Source organism: Chenopodium album, chromosome 3 (genome assembly GCF_948465745.1).
Source record: "Chenopodium album chromosome 3, dcCheAlbu1.1, whole genome shotgun sequence".
NCBI lineage: Eukaryota > Viridiplantae > Streptophyta > Magnoliopsida > Caryophyllales > Amaranthaceae > Chenopodium > Chenopodium album.
Window position 1 is genome coordinate 74,032,533 of NC_137836.1, and position 20,621 is coordinate 74,053,153.

Sequence of the window (20,621 nt, forward strand, 5' to 3'; positions counted from 1 at the left end):
GAACAACTAACAAGCTAATCAAGATGCAGTGAAAAGATTAACAGTTCGAAATAACAACGATATGTGCTTGGGCATCTAGGTGAGGTGTGGCCGTGTGGAGAGGTGCATACATGAAGCAACAACGTATGGACAGTGGCAAATTTAAGATTTTTCATAAAGGGAACACAAACATTGATAAAAGTGGGATACAAATGTACGATCATATTCCTATCCCATATACCTATATAGGATCCGCCACTATGAATGGGCGAGATGTTAGAAGGTCTAAGTGTTCAAACCTTAAACATCGGGGCAAAATACATTAACATAAGTTATCTTCTTCAAATAGAATAATTAATCAAGGATGGATTCCAATGTGAGTTATTCAGATGAAGCAGCAAATAAGCATCACATTTAGACATAGTGAAGAACATAAACCTGGGACACAAACAAACACATATGTTAATTCTTTAATTTTCTACTTTCACCTTCTTGTTTGTCACCTACAATATGATACACAAACTCATAAAGACAAGAGGAAAAAAACCACAAGATTAGGAGGCATAAGATTAGGAGTCTCGCGACGCGCAATGCTAATTGTAATTAACAATAAGAAAATAAAGAACAGCACCAATAATTAACATTAGTGACTATAGATTAGAGGCTCGATTATCCAAGCTAAACCACAGCCCATCACTAATTTACTACACTGACCTTATTTTGAGGAAAACAATGCATGAACACATGGGGTTGCATGGCTACAAAAGCTATTCAATTAAAACTTAAAACCTTAGTATAAAAAATTACCCATAATCCTAAATCAATATTAGAAGACAGACACAAAACACAGAACCCCGAGGTGAAAGCTGGTGGGCTATTAACTAAACAAACTCATAATTTTTCATCACCTAAGATTTTTTATACTCTTTTTTGCTTGCTTGTTTTGAAAGCATTGTAATCTTAAACTGATGAGTAAGCAGTTGCCCTAGAGAAAGAGAGTGAAAACCAATGCAAAAACTAGAAGAGAAATGTGGGGTTTGAGGCCAGTGTCAATGCCAATGCCGATGCCAGCGCCGATGCCAAGGCAACCCTTCAAGCCCCACCACAAACAACACCGTATCCGCCGCCACGTCCATCTTCATCTTATCCTAACTCTTTCTCTCTCTTTATTTTTCTTCCCCACATCTTTTGCATACACAAACAATGAAGTTCTCTTCCTACATTCATGGCTTCATAGCTCTTCCCAACCTTCACCGCCTTCTGCTTTCTCAAACTGGAACCCTTTGGACCAAAACCCTTGTAAATGGTCTTTTATTACTTGCACTGCTGACTACTTCGTTTCTGAAATAAACATTCAGTCAATACAGTTAGCTTTACCTTTCCCTTCAAATATCTCAACCCTTAGCCACCTTCAGAAACTGACCATTTCTAGTTGTAATCTCACTGGTTCAATCCCAGAAAGCGTAGGGGATAGCCTGCAGCTGACATTACTTGATCTCAGCTCGAATGGGTTAGTCGGCTACATCCCTCGTACAATCGGGAAGCTTAAGAACCTGCAAGATTTGACTCTGAACTCCAACCAGCTCACTGGAAAAATCCCAGCTGAGTTAGGTGACTGTATAAGCCTAGAAAATCTTTCGCTCTTTGATAACAACTTCAATGGTGAGCTCCCAGTTGAGCTTGGCAGACTCATAAATCTGCAGGCGTTGAGGGCAGGCGGAAACAAGGATATCTCTGGACCGATACCAGAAGAGCTAGGGCAATGCCAGAATTTGACAGTGCTTGGGTTGGCAGATACAAAGATCTCGGGGTCGCTTCCAAGGTCACTGGGCCAGCTGAGGAAACTAGACACCATTGCAGTTTATACTACAATGCTGTCAGGTGAGATCCCGCCAGAACTAGGTAACTGCTCTGAGCTTGTGAACTTATATCTCTATCAAAATAGTCTTTCTGGGTCAATCCCTAAAGAATTAGGTAGGCTTGAAAAGCTAGAGAAGTTACTGCTTTGGCAGAATAATTTGTCTGGTGCAATTCCTGAAGAGATTGGGAATATCTCAAGCTTGGTAATTATTGATCTTTCATTGAATACTCTATCTGGGACTATACCTTTATCATTTGGGAACCTACCTAACCTCCTAGAGATAATGTTGAGTAGTAATAACATATCTGGCTCAATTCCAACAGTTCTTTCCAATGCTGCAAATTTAGTACAATTGCAGGTTGATAATAATCAGATAACAGGCTCTGTCCCGGCCGAGCTAGGAAGGTTAAGTGGGCTGCAAATCCTATTTGCCTGGCAGAATAGGCTTGAGGGGAGCATTCCTTCTGCATTGGCTAATTGTAGCAGCCTCCAAGCTTTAGATTTGTCACACAACTCACTCACCGGTAGCTTGCCCTCTGGTCTGTTTCAGCTTCAAAACCTCACGAAGCTGCTGCTGATTTCCAATCACATTTCAGGTTCAATCCCACCTGAAATTGGGAATTGCAAGTCCCTCATTCGCCTCCGCCTTTTTAACAATAGGATCACTGGGGAAATTCCAAAAGAAATAGGTTTCCTTGGAAGTCTTAGTTTTCTTGATTTATCTCATAACCGCCTTTCTGGGTCGGTTCCAGATGAGATAAGCAAGTGCAAAGAGTTGCAGATGCTGAATCTGAGCAATAATACAATCAGGGGATCAATTCCTGACGCACTGTCATCTCTGAGTAAGCTTCAAGCTCTGGATCTGTCATATAACCAACTTACAGGTCCAATTCCAGATGGTTTTGGCCAGCTAGATTCAATCAATTCACTCATCCTTAGAGGAAATTCTCTCTCTGGATCAATCCCATCATCCCTTGGAAGCTGTTTGGAGCTTCAACTGATAGATTTAAGCAGCAACGGATTTTCAGGAAGGATCCCACAGGAGCTTTTCCAAATTCAAGACCTTGATATAGCCTTAAATTTGAGCTGTAACAATCTTTCAGGTGTTATACCCCCGCAGATTTCTTCCCTAAAGAAGCTGAACATTCTTGACATGTCTCACAACAGGCTTGAAGGCAGTCTGATGCAGCTCTCTGCGTTGGATAATCTGGTGTCTCTGAATGTATCTTACAACAATTTCACAGGTTTTCTACCAGATAACAAGCTATTTCGACAGCTATCGTCTAAGGAGTTGGAAGGAAATCAAGGATTGTGCTCACAAAATCATGATTCATGCTTTGTAGGTGATGGCATTGGATCAGATACGGGGCATAGTAGGCAGTCAAAGAAATTGAAATTGGCAATCGGGTTATTGGTAGCTCTGACAGTCATACTGGTGGCTCTAGGTGTCGTTGCAGTTGCTAGGGCAAGGAAAATGATTAAAGATGACAGTGAGTCTGAGATTGGGATGAATGCCTGGCCATGGCAATTCACTCCTTTCCAAAAGCTAAATTTTGCACTTGATGATGTTCTGAAGAGCCTGGTGGAGAGTAATATCATTGGAAAAGGATGTTCAGGGATAGTTTATCGAGCAGAAATGGAAAATGGAGAGCTGATTGCAGTAAAGAAGCTATGGCCAGCAACAATGGGAGCCAAACAGGATTGTCATAAAGACAGATTTAAGGACAATGGACGCGATTCCTTTTCAGCTGAGGTAAAGACTCTTGGTTCCATTCGTCACAAAAACATAGTTAGGTTCTTGGGCTGTTGCTGGAACAAGAATACAAGGTTGCTTATGTATGATTACATGCCTAATGGAAGCTTAGGGAGTCTTCTACATGAAAGGAGTGGAAGTTGCTTGGACTGGGATCTAAGGTACAAGATCATCCTAGGGGCAGCTCAAGGATTAGCTTATTTGCATCATGATTGTGTTCCTCCTATAGTTCATAGGGATATCAAAGTCAACAACATTCTAATAGGCCTTGATTTTGAGCCCTACATTGCTGACTTCGGCCTAGCCAAGCTTGTCGATGATGGGGATTTTGCTCGGTCTTCCAGCACTGTTGCCGGTTCCTATGGCTACATGGCACCTGGTAAGCATATTTCTTCCTTACATTCATGTTTCTACATAATCAACCATTCCGCCTTCAACATAACCAACCATTCATGTTCCATACTAAACTCAAATTTTTTTGTGTAATGTGCAGAGTATGGCTACATGATGAAGGTTACAGAGAAGAGTGACGTGTATAGTTTTGGAGTAGTCATGTTAGAAGTATTAACAGGGAAGCAACCAATTGACCCAACCATACCCGATGGTCTACATATTGTAGAATGGGTGAGGCTAAGAAAAGGAGGTGCAGACGTAATAGACCAACAGTTAAAGGGAAGATCAGAACTAGAAGTCGAGGAAATGATGCAGACAATAGGAGTGGCATTACTCTGTGTAACACCCTCCCCTAATGACCGCCCCACCATGAAAGACGTAGCAGCCATGCTCAAAGAAATACGACAAGACAGAGAAGCAGATTGCACAAAAGCTGACACTGTACTCAAAGGATCACCAATGTCAAAAGACCAACAAGCAAGCAATACCAACAGCTCCAAAGGAGGACCATCTACAGCAATGCAACAACAATTATATACTCGAAGCAATAATACGAGCTTTTCTGCTTCGTCTCTCCTATATTCTTCCTCCAATGGCAACATTACATTCAAATAATAGCCTACAATGTCAGCCATTCACTAGGATATCAAATTTGTTTTTTCTTACTAGGTTCTGTATCTTCCCTTTATCTTATGCTTTCCCTTCATTAGAGTGTATCATGGGGTAAAAAAAGACAAGCCGAATTCGACAAACTGGATAGAATCAGGCATTTCTGGTTCTGATCATATACTATAAGCAATAACATGCTACCATCTATAGTTTTGTATAAATGCAAGAACAAATTTTATATTATCAAACTCCATTAACATAGACAAACTATCATGTTAAATTCAGCTAGGCGTTTTATCGAACAGGTTATGGGCACTCAGAAATGATTTCAAATTTTATGCGGTTTTTTTTTTTTTTTTTTGGCAATTTTTTTTTTTTTTGAAGAATTTTTTTGGCAATTTTAGCAACAAACAAATTAAAAACATTCATCATCAACAACTACAAACCTTTAAAAAAAAAAAAAATCAACCTAAAGCAACCAACAACTCAAACTCAACAACTAATTGTAAAAAGGTAAATCGAAATCATAAACTAACCTTTGAAATATTTGAATGGCAGAATTGTAGATCACACATCACAGAATCGGAATTTTGTTCTTCATGTTGCGTGAAGGATGAAGCAAATAGAATATTTATTTTTTTCACATTGTATGCTGGGTAGATGACAGGTTAATTACAAGTAATATAACTGTTATTTATTTTTTGTTTATACTCCACGTATGTAAATAATTTTGGAGGGAAAATCAAATACCTACCCACTTTTTTTTTTCTTTAACATCCAATCTAGGGTGGCAATTTGGGTCAGATTTCGGGTTGGGCTTAGAAACTATAAAAAAAAAATGTAAAACTTAATATTACTATGAAATATTAAATTTGTGTCAAATTGGATTGTTCGGGCTTTTCTCAGTAATTTTGGGTCGGATTATCGAGTCGAGTCAGGGATTGTCAGCCTTAATTTAATCACCAACTCACCAGTCACATAGAGTAATGAAGGAAGATCTACCCAAAAGTTTAGATTATATGAAGTACATAACTCATAGTCTCATACGAAGTACGGAGTAGTACTTACTATAGTTGAGATTATTCTTGCAAATTTTTCCTAAATCAATAGTGATACAATACTACTATTAACTGTTCGCATTTATATAAATGGCTACAAAATTATTGTAACTATTGTAAAACCATCATAAATTCATATATTGTTTTGGTTTATTATATACGTAACGGTTAAGAGCACTCTCACTCATGGAGTTATGGGTAAAAAATTGCCCATTAGAAAAATATCATGGTTAAAATGACATCCCATTCATGAGCAAAAATAAAATGCATATGAAGAGATTGTCAATTGTCGAAAATGGTAGAGAGAAAAATGTAGGAAAGATAGTGGTATATAGAGTTAAAAAAAATGTGTATGATTTCAACAAAAAAAAAAAAAAAAGCGTATGAGAAAAAGTGGTAAAGAAGAGTGAGAAAATGGGTAGAGAGAGAATGTTATGATTTTTTTTTTTTTTTTTTTTTGCCAATGAATGAGATTAGTCTAACGAAGTCGCCACAAAATTTCAATGCAATTCAATTCTAGTCGATGCAATTCTAGAATGAACCAAAGTCTATGAAGAGAGTAAGAATTGAACGGAGCAAAAAAGAAACCGTTGTACATGCCCAAAAGTCAATAGAATGATTAAATTGCTTAAATTCAAATCATTAGTAAACATAGAAATTAAACTTAGTAGTGATGGGCCAACTTCCCCAACCAAGTCACAATTTTTATAAGCACACTACTACACTATTACACTACAATTTTGGAAAACAACATTTCAAGAACAAAATACACAACTAGAGCTGTCAGTTTCTGACCCGAACCGTTAAACCCGACTGTTTCGAACCGATCCGAAAAGGAACTGAACTGTTTAAAACCCATTTTTTGGAAACCGAAAATTGATCCGACCCAATTTTTTCCAAACCGAAACTGAACTAAACCGAATTTGTGCAAACCGTTACTAACCCGACCCGTTATCAAGCCAAACCGTTACAACCCGAAACTGAAAGCAACCCAAACCGATTACGTTTAAACCCGATAGTAACCCGACCCGTTTTAAACCGAAAACCGTTAAAACCCGATAAAAATCCGATAAACCTAAATCGTTCCAACCCGTAACCCGTTGTGACCGAACCGGTTATAATCCGTAACCCGTTGTGACCGAACCGTTTACGACCCGTAGCCCGTTATGACCAAACCGTTTAAAACACGTAACCCGTTATGACTGAGTCATTTACAACCTGTTACCCAATATGTTTATGATCTAATCTGTTTCAACCCACTACTCGATAAACCCAACTTATTTATGACTTGACTTGATTATAACATGACTCGTTCCTACCCATTATCTGACTAATTCGACTCGATAATCATCCGACTCATCAATTTTAACCCGATATGATTTTGATTAGAAACCCGTTTCAAATTGGGTAAACTCGTTTTCAAACCAACCAAGTTCAATCTAAACCGATTATAACCGAAACAATAATGGTTGGACCCGATTTCACCCGATCTATTTTGAACCGAAACCCATTTTCGAACCGACCCAGTTAAACCCAAACTGATTATGACCCGAACCAATTACGACCCGTCCTGATTAAGACCCGAACTGTTTTTAACCGAAACCCACATTAAATGGGCTAAACCCGTTTTCAAACCGACCCAGTTCAACCCAAATTGATTATGACCCGAACCGACTAGAACCCGACCCGATAAGGACCCGATCCGAATAGAAACTGCAATTAAAAAAACCAAACCGAACTGACCCGATAATTTTCAAAACCGACCAAAACCGACCCGCTTATTATTTCAATCCGTTATAAACCGACCCGTTATAACCCGAAACTGATAAACCCAAACCCGAACTGTTTAACCGAATTGACACCCCTATACACAACACTCTCACATATTCAGAGTAAACTGTAGTAAAGTTTTCCACTCTGCATAACATTCAAATCACAAATGAACTTCAACAAAGCAGGATGATTACACACTGCCAGTACCACCAGTTGTTGCACCCCCAAGGAGACTACCCGCTCGGGTCATCGGTCCATTTTTCGAGGCACGCGCTGGTGAATAATCCCAACTATGCGAGGACCAAAACCAGCATACCACAAAACAATCAAAATCCACAACAATACAGCAATGACTAACACTGCAATAGAAAATGCAACGACCTTAACTTGTTCATCAGGTGGAGCAAGCGTTATTATAGAAGACACGTAACTCGCTGCAATCGCAACAATAGCCATCCAAATCGACACCATAAACATCCCTTTAAAGAACTTGAACTTCTGAGGCAACCCTGTTAGAAGCAACAGGAACACAGATAAAGCAGCTATGAACCCGACCGTGTTTTCAACAATGAACACCGTGTAAAGCCCCGGGGCACTGTATGCCATGATGGAAGTGCCTGCTTTATGCTTGTCCATTACTTGCTGCTTATCATCATTTATAGTCTCTTGGTAAATGCCTCCAGGAGGATTGACACCGGCTTGAAAGGCGGCGGCTGCTATCAATGATGCTGCAACCATTACAGCTTCTTGTTTGTCCTGCAAGTACTTGAGCAAAAAATTCTTCCTCATACCGCCGTTGTTTTCAGGAAGCGAAGGTGATGGAAGGCTGTTAGAATTTGTAATTACGGCTCCAGCATTACGAAGGGTGCGTCCAATCATACCTCCTACGCCCTTGAATAAGATGTCCATTGCTGTTTGCCCTGCACCATTCTTTGCATTCACTTCTATGGTTTGGATTTGAAGTAGATAGTTGACTGCCTGCTAACATTATTGTATACATTACAAAATACAGAATATGTTTTTAGTAATTGATGTAACCACGCACTTGACATATCCCTTATGTACTCTAGCTCATTTACTAATTTAGAACCCGTGTCATGTACGATAAGTCCAAAACAAATTATACATTAATTAAATATAGCTTATGGGTGTTATGCACCATTAGATTCATCATACAATAATATCTCAAGGTTGTTAATTATTTTCAAGGTAGAAATACATAGAATTGTATAAAAATCACCTTTGCGTCTAATAATACCATTTTCAAAGAAATTACACAATATATAGCCTAACTACTTTACCCTGTATAATTATATGATCATTAGTAGGACTATTATTGTTAATTGAATCCTAATTTAATTTGTTGCCAATTTGCCATGATAAAAAGATTACAATTGTAAGAGGTGAATATTTTTTACCAATTGGATATTACATACATTAACTACAATTCCTTTAAATTAGTTATGTTGTTTTACTCTTGTTTTTATCAAGAAAAAACTTTGTTGTTTTAATTTTAAAAATCTAATAATTTGTTGATCCTTTAAAAAATCTAATGATTTGTTGAAATTTCATTATTTCGTTTTTAATAAATATATTAGGGTTACACTTTTCATATATATATATATATATATATATATATATATATATATATATATATATATATATATATATATTAGGGTTACATGATTAAACTTAAAGAACTTAATAAATTAGATTATAAATTGTACTATCATTTAATTTAGTAATTAGCCTTTTAAAAATATATTCCTTTATTTTTTTTCATAAATAACTATTATAATGAAATGATATTATTTTTAGTATGTAATTGATCAAAATATATTATATTTTCTAGGTTGAAATATAAAGAGAATAACAAGTGTTAAGTAATTAGTATTTTTTTTTTTTGTACTTTTTTTTGGTGTTTAGAGAGCCACAAGGGCGGATAATGAGAATCGATCACAAGATCTCTTGGAATCGAGAGGGGATCATACAATATCTCCGGAGCTCTAACCACTTGAGCTATCCCTCACTCTCGTATTTTTTTGTACTTTAAACAAAGCCTTTTTTTTTTATATTCTTGGTTAATGTTGAATCTTTTTTAATTTACTAAACTAAGTTAAACCCCGTGATATTGCACGGTTATTCAACGATTATTAAAAACAATATTTTTTTAGGCTACACATAAAATTATATTAAACAATTTAATATTTTAGAAAGTTTTGGTTTATACTTTATATAAAGCAAATGTAATATATTGGATGCAATCCTTTTTTAGAAGTTATAATTTTTTAAAGCAAGGATTATTGTGGAAGATGATTTATTTTTAGCAACTATTATTGGAGGAAAAAATTTAATAGTATGCTACCAAGTGTCCCTATTAATTTCACCTTTAGTAATATGTAATAGATTACATACGAGTATGTATTTATGATTTGATTATCGAGGTATTATTTCTACTACTTGCTTGTAATCTTGTATATATAAAAACTAAAAGTCACTTTTCAACTTTTGTATTTATCTTTTTCAATCTATGAAAATCAAATCTAATTAGATCTAATAATATTAGTGTAGGTCATCATGATTAGATTTAAATAAAGAATTTATAACATATAAACAAAAAAAAATCAAACCAAATTACTCCGTAAAAAGATATAAGTTCAAACCAAATTATACTAGCTAGATTAAAATCAGTTTAGGTTAGATCATATGAAAAGAAATAAGGAAAACATAATGTTATTAAAAGAAATACAACTCCAATGATTTGTACGTTTCAATTAATTTAGGGCTTGCTTAGTTCACCTTGTTTTTTCTTATCTAATCTGATTGTCTAATTTGACCAAAATAAGTGTACGATTATCTATAAAGAAACATATTTCAAGTGGGATTTTGTTAAATAAAAATCATAATAATGTGTATTTTAATAATATGTAATTTTCATATTTTTTTATTACGAAGTTAAAGATATTTAGCTATAAATAACTGCACATAAAAAAAATAATGTGATCTAAACTTATTTTTCTATTTCTTTTGCGAAAATAATATCACATAGAATAAAATAAATTGAGATTAAGCTTGGAAATAAATTTTTATTTTAAAATTTCATTTTAAAAAGTACACTATATTTGAAAATTTTTATTTTAAAATTAGTATATAAAGCTGAATGTTTAGTTAAATACTATGTATTAAAATTAAGAAATTTTTACTTTTGGTACCATTAAAAGACCCTATTTTATTTTTTTGGTACCTATCCATTTTTTATTTTATTTTTTACCACCGACATATTTTAAAAGTTAAGATTTTGGTAGCCACTAATCTGATTAAACGCTAACTACGTTTTTTACACTAAAAAATAAAAATAAAAATAAAAACCTTGTTAAAATGAATCTTGTTATATAGGTAAATCTTATTGTGTACTTTTAAACCACACAATTAAAGATAATTAGTACTAATAAGTAACTAGAATTAAAAATTTTGATCACTTTTAATTTAACATGTTTAGACAAGAATAAGTAGCGATATTTGAACTAAGTTGAAGAGAACGAGTTCTTATAAGATAAAATGATCAACTTGAACAAAGCAATTTTTTAAATACTTGTAACAAAAAACAAGCATACCTCGGATTGTTGGTTAAGAACCGAAAGATGTAGGATGGTATTGCCATCACAATCCCCACAATTAAGGAGCACATTATCATTTATTCTTTCAATTAACACCTTCAATGCTTCAAATTGATTAAACTTAACACACAAATGTAAAATGCTATCATCCTGGTCCGTCCGCAGGAGAGCGGCACCAGAATCAACTCGCATCAACTCTTTCAACACCTCGACCCGACCCTTAATAGCTGCAACATGAACAGGACATCTTCCATACGCATCCCGAGCTCGGCACACGATCCCGGGGCTAACGCTGAGAAGAAGTGTTACCAACTCAACATTGTTGGTAGCAGAGGCAAGGTGAAGTGGTGTGGATTTGTGTAAATCAATTTCAGTGGCAAGGGTTGGCTTTCTTTGTAGGAGTTCCTTAACAAAGTCAAAGTTACCTAAAATAACAGCTATGTGAAGGGGTGTTTCTGAATATGTTCCTAAAGTTGAAATTCTATCTAGAATTATTGGATCTTCTTTAAGTAAATTTAGAAGGGATGTTACACTCCCTTCTCTTGCTGCATCAAACAACCTTCTCTCCATTATTATTACTCTCTTTAGTGTTGCAAGGTTTTTTGATGTACACTAATAACGGACGTACTCTTTATATGTACATATACTTTAGTAGCTAGATTGGTCAACGGTACATCCGTACGTATCTTAAGGTGTGTTTAATAAAACTAATTTTACTTATCTTAACTTGACTGCTACTGACAGCTTTTGTCACACAAACTTAGGAAAAAAAACTAAATTATTACTCCATCCGTTTTTAAATTCTTGCTTCAATGGTTGTGATTTATACATAAGAAAAAATATAGTGTTGTGGATATTTGTTGAAATCGTCTAAATAAATGGATTATTAATTTTCAATTGTTAGAATTTATAATTATTAATACTTAAAGATGTAATTGATCAAATATTTACATCAGCCTACGTACATGCTCAGGAAAAATGGAGCTTAGTATTTAAAAACGAGGGTGTAGTGGTAATGAAATCCCACATTGAAAGAATTCAAGAGTTACCACCACTATATAAGGCTAAGGGGCTACTCCCCTCATTGCCATATGGTTTTGAGGTGGAACCTCCTTGGTCTTGTAAAAGTGGTGGACTTGCACTCTCCCATGACGGGTGCGGCCTAGACCCGTATTTAACATAGTATCAGAGCCAGACCCACGATCGGGGCCTTAATGGCTAAGGTATACTGGGCAGGTCACATTAATCAAATTATAGACGGACACGATTAGGGATGGTAATATCAAATAATTTCTGATCTAATAATTAACATGGTATCAGAGCCAGACCCACGATCGGGGCCTTAATGGCTAAGGTATACTGGGCAGGTCACATTAATCAAATTATAGACGGACACGATTAGGGATGGTAATATCAAATAATTTCTGATCTAATAATTAACATGGTATCAGAGCCAGACCCACGATCGGGGCCTTAATGGCTAAGGTATACTGGGCAGGTAGACGAACACGATTAGGGATGGTAATATCAAATAATTTCTGATCTAATAATTAAATAATAGTTAACGGAGGTAGTACAGCTCGTGAGATAATATTAAAATAGTCAAATGGATAAGTAAGAAAATGGTAAATTGAGGAAGGTTTTAATTTTAATACAGAGTATATATTTTTTTTCTCAGTAAGGAGAAGCTAAGAACCCTGACCAAACCTTAACCCCTCATGGGTTTTTGGTTCAGTATTTATGGGTCATATACTTTGAGAGTGAGGGGGAGAAAGGTAAGGGATTCTCACCCTCAAAGTGTATCTTGTGGGAATTGAACCCCCAACTTCAAAATTAAAAGGTGCAACCTTTTCCATCAGACCAAGCTTAGCTTAACATTTTAATACGGAGTATTGGAGTAAGCGTAGTTGAGGACCTTGGGGGATGCTTGTATTTATTTATTACTCCGTATTATTTTTTTGTTTGCTTGTTTATTTATTACTTCGTATTTTTCCTTTTTTTTTTGTATGATTCTATTTATTTATTACTCCATATTTTTTTGTTTGCTTATTTATTTATTACTCCGTATTATTTTTTTGGGTAATGTTATATGTAACCCTAAGGGCTATATATAAACATTAAATACACTCTTAAAAATTGTATAAAATTAGGAATTCATGACAAAAACACGCGTAAATCAGTGTAATTAGTGTTTATATTTTTAATGATTTCTTCACTTTTTACGATTTTCAAGTGTAAATGTAATATTTATATGTAGCCCTAAGGCTTATATATAACATTTTCCTATTTTTTTTTTGTATATTCGTATTTATTTATTACTCAGTAATTTTTTATTTTTCTATTTTATTTTTGTTTCTCTTTCTTCATTTCTATCTCTTGTAGGAAAAACGGAGAAAGAAGACAGCTGTATAGTAGCAACTAGCAAGTCCAAAAGTAACATGGGTTGGTTGTTGGTAACGGTACAAGTGCATGGATAATTTTAAAATTACTCTACTTGTGTTTTTTACCGCTTTGCTATTTCCTTTCCCAAATCCCAATGGCTTTGTTTTATCCATTTACAACCATTGTAGATTAGAAATTTAGAATTATAGACTCCACCAACTGGAGATTCTTAATTAATGAGAAATCAAGAGTGTTAGTTTTTACTCAAACTTCTTGTGTTTTTTGTTTTGTGGTAGGTTTTTAAAAAGAACTTAATTGATAATTTTGGCAAAATTGGTGCAGTAATATGAATGTATGTTATGTACTCCGTAACTAGTAATTTATGCATGCGATACATGCATTGATGTATGGAGACCAATATTAATATAAGTGTTATATTATCTTTATTATAATTCAAGGTTTAAGGTGTTTCGTTGTTTGTATAAGGGTTAAATAGATGAGAATGAAGTGTCAATGCTACTTATAATTGGATGGTACGTATTTAGTAATTACTGCACCAAAAGCTATAATAATATTTTTTATATTTCGAAATTTTAAGCTCTAATTATACATGGATGCACTTTGAGTTGATATTGTAAGGAATATTATTATTATATTAAATTATATCTTTAAAATTCCTAAAAAAAAGTTATATCTTTAATTTTTTTTAATATTGTATATTATTATAGGGTGTTTGGTTCATCAAGTTGGAATGAAATCTCATACTATAAAGATATGAACTATAAAACTCAAACTAGTCCAAAGTTGTTTGGTTTAATAATTGGAATGAATTCTATCCTTCATTAAAAGAATAGAATGTGAATCTTAGGGGGGGTATGAGATTCCATGGGTATGGAGGGGAGTTAGAACCCTTGGGAATGAGATTCCATTACCAAAAACCTCAACCAAACAAAAAGCTAGATAAAATAGATTCTAAGTCCATTCCAACTCATTTCAGATGATCCGATCCAACCAAATGACTGATGTTGTAAGAAATTACCTTATATTACCTCCGTTACATATTAGTTGCAACTTTTGCCAAAACGGGGTGCTACACATTAGTTGCAACTTTCCATTTTTTTCCTATTTTAGTAAGTTTTTTCAAATGAATGTACAAAAATACCCTTACTAAAAAACTCATAAACACTATTAACTACTTAAATCAGATTTCATTAAACTCATAATCTAACTTCTAACATAAATTAAAACAATTCCATTCCAAAGATTCATTCAAGATTTCAAGTGGGTAACTCCCACAAAATTGTCAGAACACCCAACACCTCATTCTCAACTCTCAACGTCGCTATCACCGCCGCATCTAACCACCACCGTCAACGTTGCCGCAGCATCTATGTTAGTTGAGCCGATTAATACAAGAGGGGGGGTGAATTGTATAGAGTTCCTAATGACTACTTTTTGCGAATAAATAAAGATTCTTTAGTGTGTGATTAGTCAAGATGCAGAATAATCTTGGTGATTGAAGAACCATCTAAATCTAAGAAGACATGAAGAAGATCTTTGTTGAAGAAGTTAAACAAATCAGAGGAAGAGTTCTCTAACAAGAACTAAGACTAGCAGTTAAGTTCTTTGGAGGAACTTGATATGCTTGGAGCCCAAGTAATTCATCTGATCAGAGTGCGGCGCAGCAATAATTGTTAAAGTTTATTCTTAGAAATTATTGTTAATATGGTAAGTAGGTTAGTGCACGAGATTTATTAGAAACGTGATAAGTTTGCTTGGTAAATATAATAAATATGGAAAATAATAAAAGATAGATTTTTGGAAAAGATTCTCTAACAAAAAGATTATTTTTCTCTAAAAACGGTTTATTAAGAAAGATAAGTTTTCTTAATAAATATCTTTTGTATTTATTTTCGGAAAATATTTTATTCTACTTGATTCACTAAAACCGTGTTTAATAAAGATAAGTCAAGTTAACATATTTATCTTTTTAGAAAACCTACTTTCTATACAAGTGTTACTTGTATAAATAGTAGAGAGCAAAAATGATTTAGGTTTTTTGTGAGTTTATGCGTGGAGAAATCACAGTGCTTTAAACGAGTAAGTTTACCAAGCTTTAACTTATCATATTAGTTTCGGATTTCGTGCATTGCTTACCTATCATAATAGGCGTCTTGTATTTATATTGGTTGGGTTATTTGGGTGATTTTATAGCTTGAGTTATATACAGTTTTGTGTAAGCTTCTTGGTGAGGCTGAGAGTTTTTGTACTGGGGTGGTACGAGTGTTTTGTACTTTGGTAGTACTTGTAGTACTTTGGTGGTACGAGTGAATCTAAGTGTGGTGCTTAGATTGGGTAGGATAGGGTCCTATCAAGTAACAAGTTCAGTGAGGAACTTGTGAAATAAAGGTCTGTGTCTAATAGGTTGTAACTTGGTGTTTGCCCTATTATAGTGAAGTGTTTTGTGTTTGAAATTCCTAAGGTAGGGTCGAGGTTTTACTTCCAGTTGGGCCCTGGAAGGTTTCCTCGTAAAATCTGTGTGTTTGCTTAAGTTCCTATACGCATTGTTTATTTATCCGCAAAAAGTAGTCATTAGGAACTCTATACAATTCACCCCCCCCTCTTATATTAATCGTCTCAACTAACAAGTTGGATACAAAAATTGAGTTAGCTGGTGTTAAGAGTTTACAATCTATTTAATTAACCAAGTTAACGTGACATGACCTATTTAATTAGATAGTTCTTATTCATAATGAGATTTTACTACACGAAATTAACACGACAATCCTCTTAAATAAATTATAACACTATGTCTACATTGACATATTTTCTTACATTTTTATTAAATATTTTTTTCATAATGTCATGGTGGGTGCTTTAAAGTAAAAAAAAATGCCAAATTCTTTCCTGTTTCTTTTGGGCCCACCAGAATTTGCCCGAAAGACTGGACTATCAGGCCCCATTTGGGCCGTAATGCCTCACCCCTACGGGCTACGGCCCTACCTCACGTATTAATTTTTCAGATAGGGTCGTATCCAACTAGTTCTGGCCGGAGTCGCGCAATATAAATGAACATTCATGGAAAAAAAATGAATATTTATTTCTGAACATTGAAATATATAAAGTTAAACATATTATATAACTGAACATTTTAATTGTAACTAAAAATGAACATATATAATATTTTTTGAAAGAAAAATGAACATATAAAATCATTGTTCATTCATCAACATTTTTTTAAAGCTTCAAGTGAAGAACCTTGATTTGTTCAATTCTCTTGAATGGATATCTTGCCATTTGCTGAAATATATGATTTAGTACCACTTAATTAAATCAACAATATATTTTTTTAATAATGAACAAAATTCTAATAACTAATATTATTAATGCTAATGTTAATTGAACATACTTTATTATAAAAATGTACATTGTATACAACTGAACAAACACAAAAAATTGTATTAATTAAAAAAAAAACATTTATGTTATAAAATGAACATCATACGGCATGAAAATAGACATTTATTTAATAAAAATGAGCATCATACTCCATGAAAATGAACATTTAATTTATAAAAATGAGCATCATACTTCATGTCAATAAATATTTGATTACTAAGAAATACAGAATTATTGTAAAATAAATATTCATTTTTGCTATAGTAAATTATTATTTCCATAGCAACTTCATAAATACGTATAGTTGGGCTTGACCTCAGCTTAACGATTGTCTAAAAATAATGAAAATATCTCTTCAAAATATCAATAATAATAGTCCATACCATAATATACTTTTTTTTTTTTTTTTTTTTCCGAAAGGCCATAATATACTTCCTTTGTCCTCGTTATATACTACATTTTGAATTTTGTAGTTGTTAATGTGTTATCTAACAAGTATTGACTTTGACTACATAATATTAGAAGTATTAGTGTATGTATATTTGGTTAATTCCATTATATATTCAACATATTAAAATATTTTTGTCAAAAATAAAAGTCAAAAAGTTATAAATTTGGAAAAATTGCCCGGAATAATCCCACCTTTGGCCTGTCCGCCCAAAATAATCCCACCTTTGGATTATTTTTAAATAATCCGACCTTTATATCCTCTTCGCTCCCAATGGTCCCAACCGGTCAACTAACATGTTATAACAAGTTGCCCTGACACGTGTCAGCCTACGATTGGTCAAAAAAATTAAAATAAAAAATTAACAAAAGTTTTTTTTTTAAAAAAAAAAAAAACCAGAAAAAATTAATTAATTATTTCAAAAATCCCCACTAGCCAAAACCACCCTCCCGCCGCCGTTCCCGCCGGCCGAGCTGCCGGATTCCATTGTCCCACAGCACTGACGACCGCCAAGAAGCTCTCCTGCAACGCCGACCACCCAGACGCTCTCTCGCTGACGCCCTCCCTCCCCTTTCCCCTCCCACGAACCTCCATCCCCATCGCCACGAAACCCAGTAAAAACTATCCCCAACCCTCGAAATCCTTTCTTTGTCCCGATCCCAGCCCCCTTCCCCTTCCCCAATCCCTTTTCCGGCTACCTCCCCTTCCCCACGCTTCGATTTCGACCCTTATCCCCTTCCAACTTCTCGATTTTGGCCCTTCTCCTCTTTGCACATCTTGATTTCGTTAATGGTTATGGTGGGTAAAAGGGTAGGGGAGGGTTGGAGAGCAGCTCCGAGTAGGAGAACAGCGCAGCGCGGCGAGGCTGGCTGCTCTGGGCCTCGTCTGGCTGGTGGCAGGAGCGGTGAGTTGGCTGAGGTCGCGGTGGGGCTAGGGTTTGGGGTTAATTTTAGTTTTTTTTTTATAAAAAAAAAAATTTAAATAATTAATTAATTTTAATATTAATAATCATTTCTTAAAACAAAATTAAAATAGAAAATTATTTTTTGACCAATCACGTGATGGCACGTGTAAATTGAACTTAATTTTTTTAAAAAATTACCTACTCAACCGGTTACAAGTCACTAGGGACCATTAGGAGCGAAGTTGCTATAAAGGTCGGATTATTTAAAAATAATTCAAAGGTGGGACTATTTTGGGCGGACGGGCCAAAGGTGGAATTATTCCGGGCAATTTTCCTAAATTTTTATAGATTGAGGAAGTATTAAATTCTCTAACCATAAGTAGTAACCCTTGTGAGCTTTTTTTTTTAAAAAAAAAAAAAATAGAAATGTACACACTATTACAATTCCCCTATTTCAGAGTAGACTACTAGAATCTAACAGATAGACTTGCGTGGACCTAGTTCACAATAATATTATTGTGGACCTGATGTTTATACACACGCAACTGACATTATTTTGGACATAGTGACCCTTATTTTGAACATAGTAACTTTTTTTTTAACATAGTAACCTTTATTAAAACTTGTATAACGTTTAATGTTATTGTGAATTTAAAATACGACGCTATGATCCCTAATTTTAACATAGTGACCTTTATTATTCATATTGAATATTTCATCAAAAATATCAACCTCTTATAGCCTATATATTACCAAAATGACTTTTATTTCAACATAGTGAACTTTTTTATTATTATAGAAACCTTTTTTATATTAATAAAACAACTATAATTTCTCTAATGATAGTGGTCCACAATAAATTAGTGTGAATCAGGTCCATTTAAAAATTTGTAAGAATCTAAATCTCATGGAGAACCTTGTTAGTTGTTACTACAATATCTTCAGTAGTGAACCGAACTTGAGCAATATTCTTCTTAACTTAGTTAGAGATTTCTTAGTGAGATAAGTTTCATAAGAAATGTCTTGTTCTTTATCTTATAGATGTGTAAATGTGTTACATGTTTCGGTCAAAAAACTTTATAATTTTGTGTATTTCTAAATAAATATATTTATTTATGTATCAATAAATATCATAAAAATAGAATATTAAAAAAAGATACACATTAAAATTAAAACAAATATAATAAATCTCAGTTAACAATATATGCTCTAGAACTAACAATTGTTCTAGATAAATAAAATTTTGTGAGTAATTTGTAACGAATGGAATAGGTTTACATGATTCTATTGATGAGATAAGTATAAAACTAGCACCATTAAAAAGGAGAAAAGAAGTATGAACACAAAACAAGAGAGTGACAAACGAAAAAAAAAAAAAAGTTTTGGTTTAAAAATAAGAGCCAATAGTATGTTATTACTTGGTCATTGGAAGGAATAACTCGTTCATCTATCCTTAGCCTAGCAATCAATCCCAAAAACAAATTAAACAACTCCAAAATAGAATGAGGGCTACACGTGAATGGCCTCCCAAATGGACCAATTATCATACAACTAATGCAACAGAAGTTGTTACAAACTTAATGCTTTTTATTTATTTTTCAAAATTGTTCTAAAGTTGCTTTCTAATTGAGTAATATTCAAACCATATAATATAATTTATTTTTAAAATAATTGTATATACTTGTACATACATACACTAAAAGTCTAGAAATACGTATGTACATCGCCACAAATTGATGAATCATATATATTTGAAATACGTGGCTTTGAATGAGTGGTTTCTAAAATCAATGTCATTCATTATGCATGTGGCTTATTGATCCCTCCCTTTGCCTTCCTTGTGCAAGGAATAAAGATGGAACATTATAGATCATGTATACATGAGGGGTGTATTAAAAGTGTATTTATATTATACCTTAATTTAATCACCCTCAATCATACAAAAAGTCAAGTTTGTTGACTAAGATTCATCGAAATCTTAATTATTTTCTATGTATGACACACTCATTATATTATTAATGTAATGAAAATCTATCTATAAAATGTTATTTATTCACTTGGTGAGGTTTTTACCTTGGATTTTAGAGGTATGAGGTTAGAATCCTATTAAATAAGGTATTTGGTGGTAGGGATTCCCTTACCCTATCGTGTCTAAGCTACAGATACTGGATCAAATCTGGTATAGTCAAGGTCTTATCGTACCTTAAAATAAATGAAGACCAGCTGATAAAAACTATTAGCAACAATGGACGACAAATATGATCCGTTTGATGATTTGGTTTATACTAATGTCTTTGTAAGGAGCATACATATGATATTTGTTTTTATTGCAACATAAAGATAATTACGGTTTTCTTTTATTAGAAAAAAGATAATTTATGGTAAAATAGGACATGAAAATATGACTAAGTCATAAGTCAAACATAAAACATATTTTGGAGGAAA

At 33.9% G+C, this 20,621-nt stretch overlaps 2 protein-coding genes across 2 annotated transcripts; one reads left to right on the forward strand and one right to left on the reverse strand.

Moving 5' to 3' along the window:
• Positions 1–1,007: 1,007 nt before the first annotated feature.
• LOC145616740 (uncharacterized) lies at positions 1,008–5,104 on the forward strand. The gene is made up of 2 exons (XM_081671483.1): positions 1,008–3,972; positions 4,087–5,104. Exons 1-2 carry the CDS (start codon positions 1,008–1,010, stop codon positions 4,599–4,601), a joined length of 3,480 nt encoding a protein of 1,159 aa, XP_081527609.1. The 3' UTR covers positions 4,602–5,104.
• Positions 5,105–7,672: 2,568 nt separating this feature from the next.
• On the reverse strand, positions 7,673–11,613 carry LOC145625360 (uncharacterized). The gene is made up of 2 exons (XM_081678421.1): positions 11,041–11,613; positions 7,673–8,404 (listed from the first exon to the last, which is right to left on the reverse strand). Exons 1-2 carry the CDS (start codon positions 11,611–11,613, stop codon positions 7,673–7,675), a joined length of 1,305 nt encoding a protein of 434 aa, XP_081534547.1.
• Between the last annotated feature and the right edge of the window lie 9,008 nt (positions 11,614–20,621).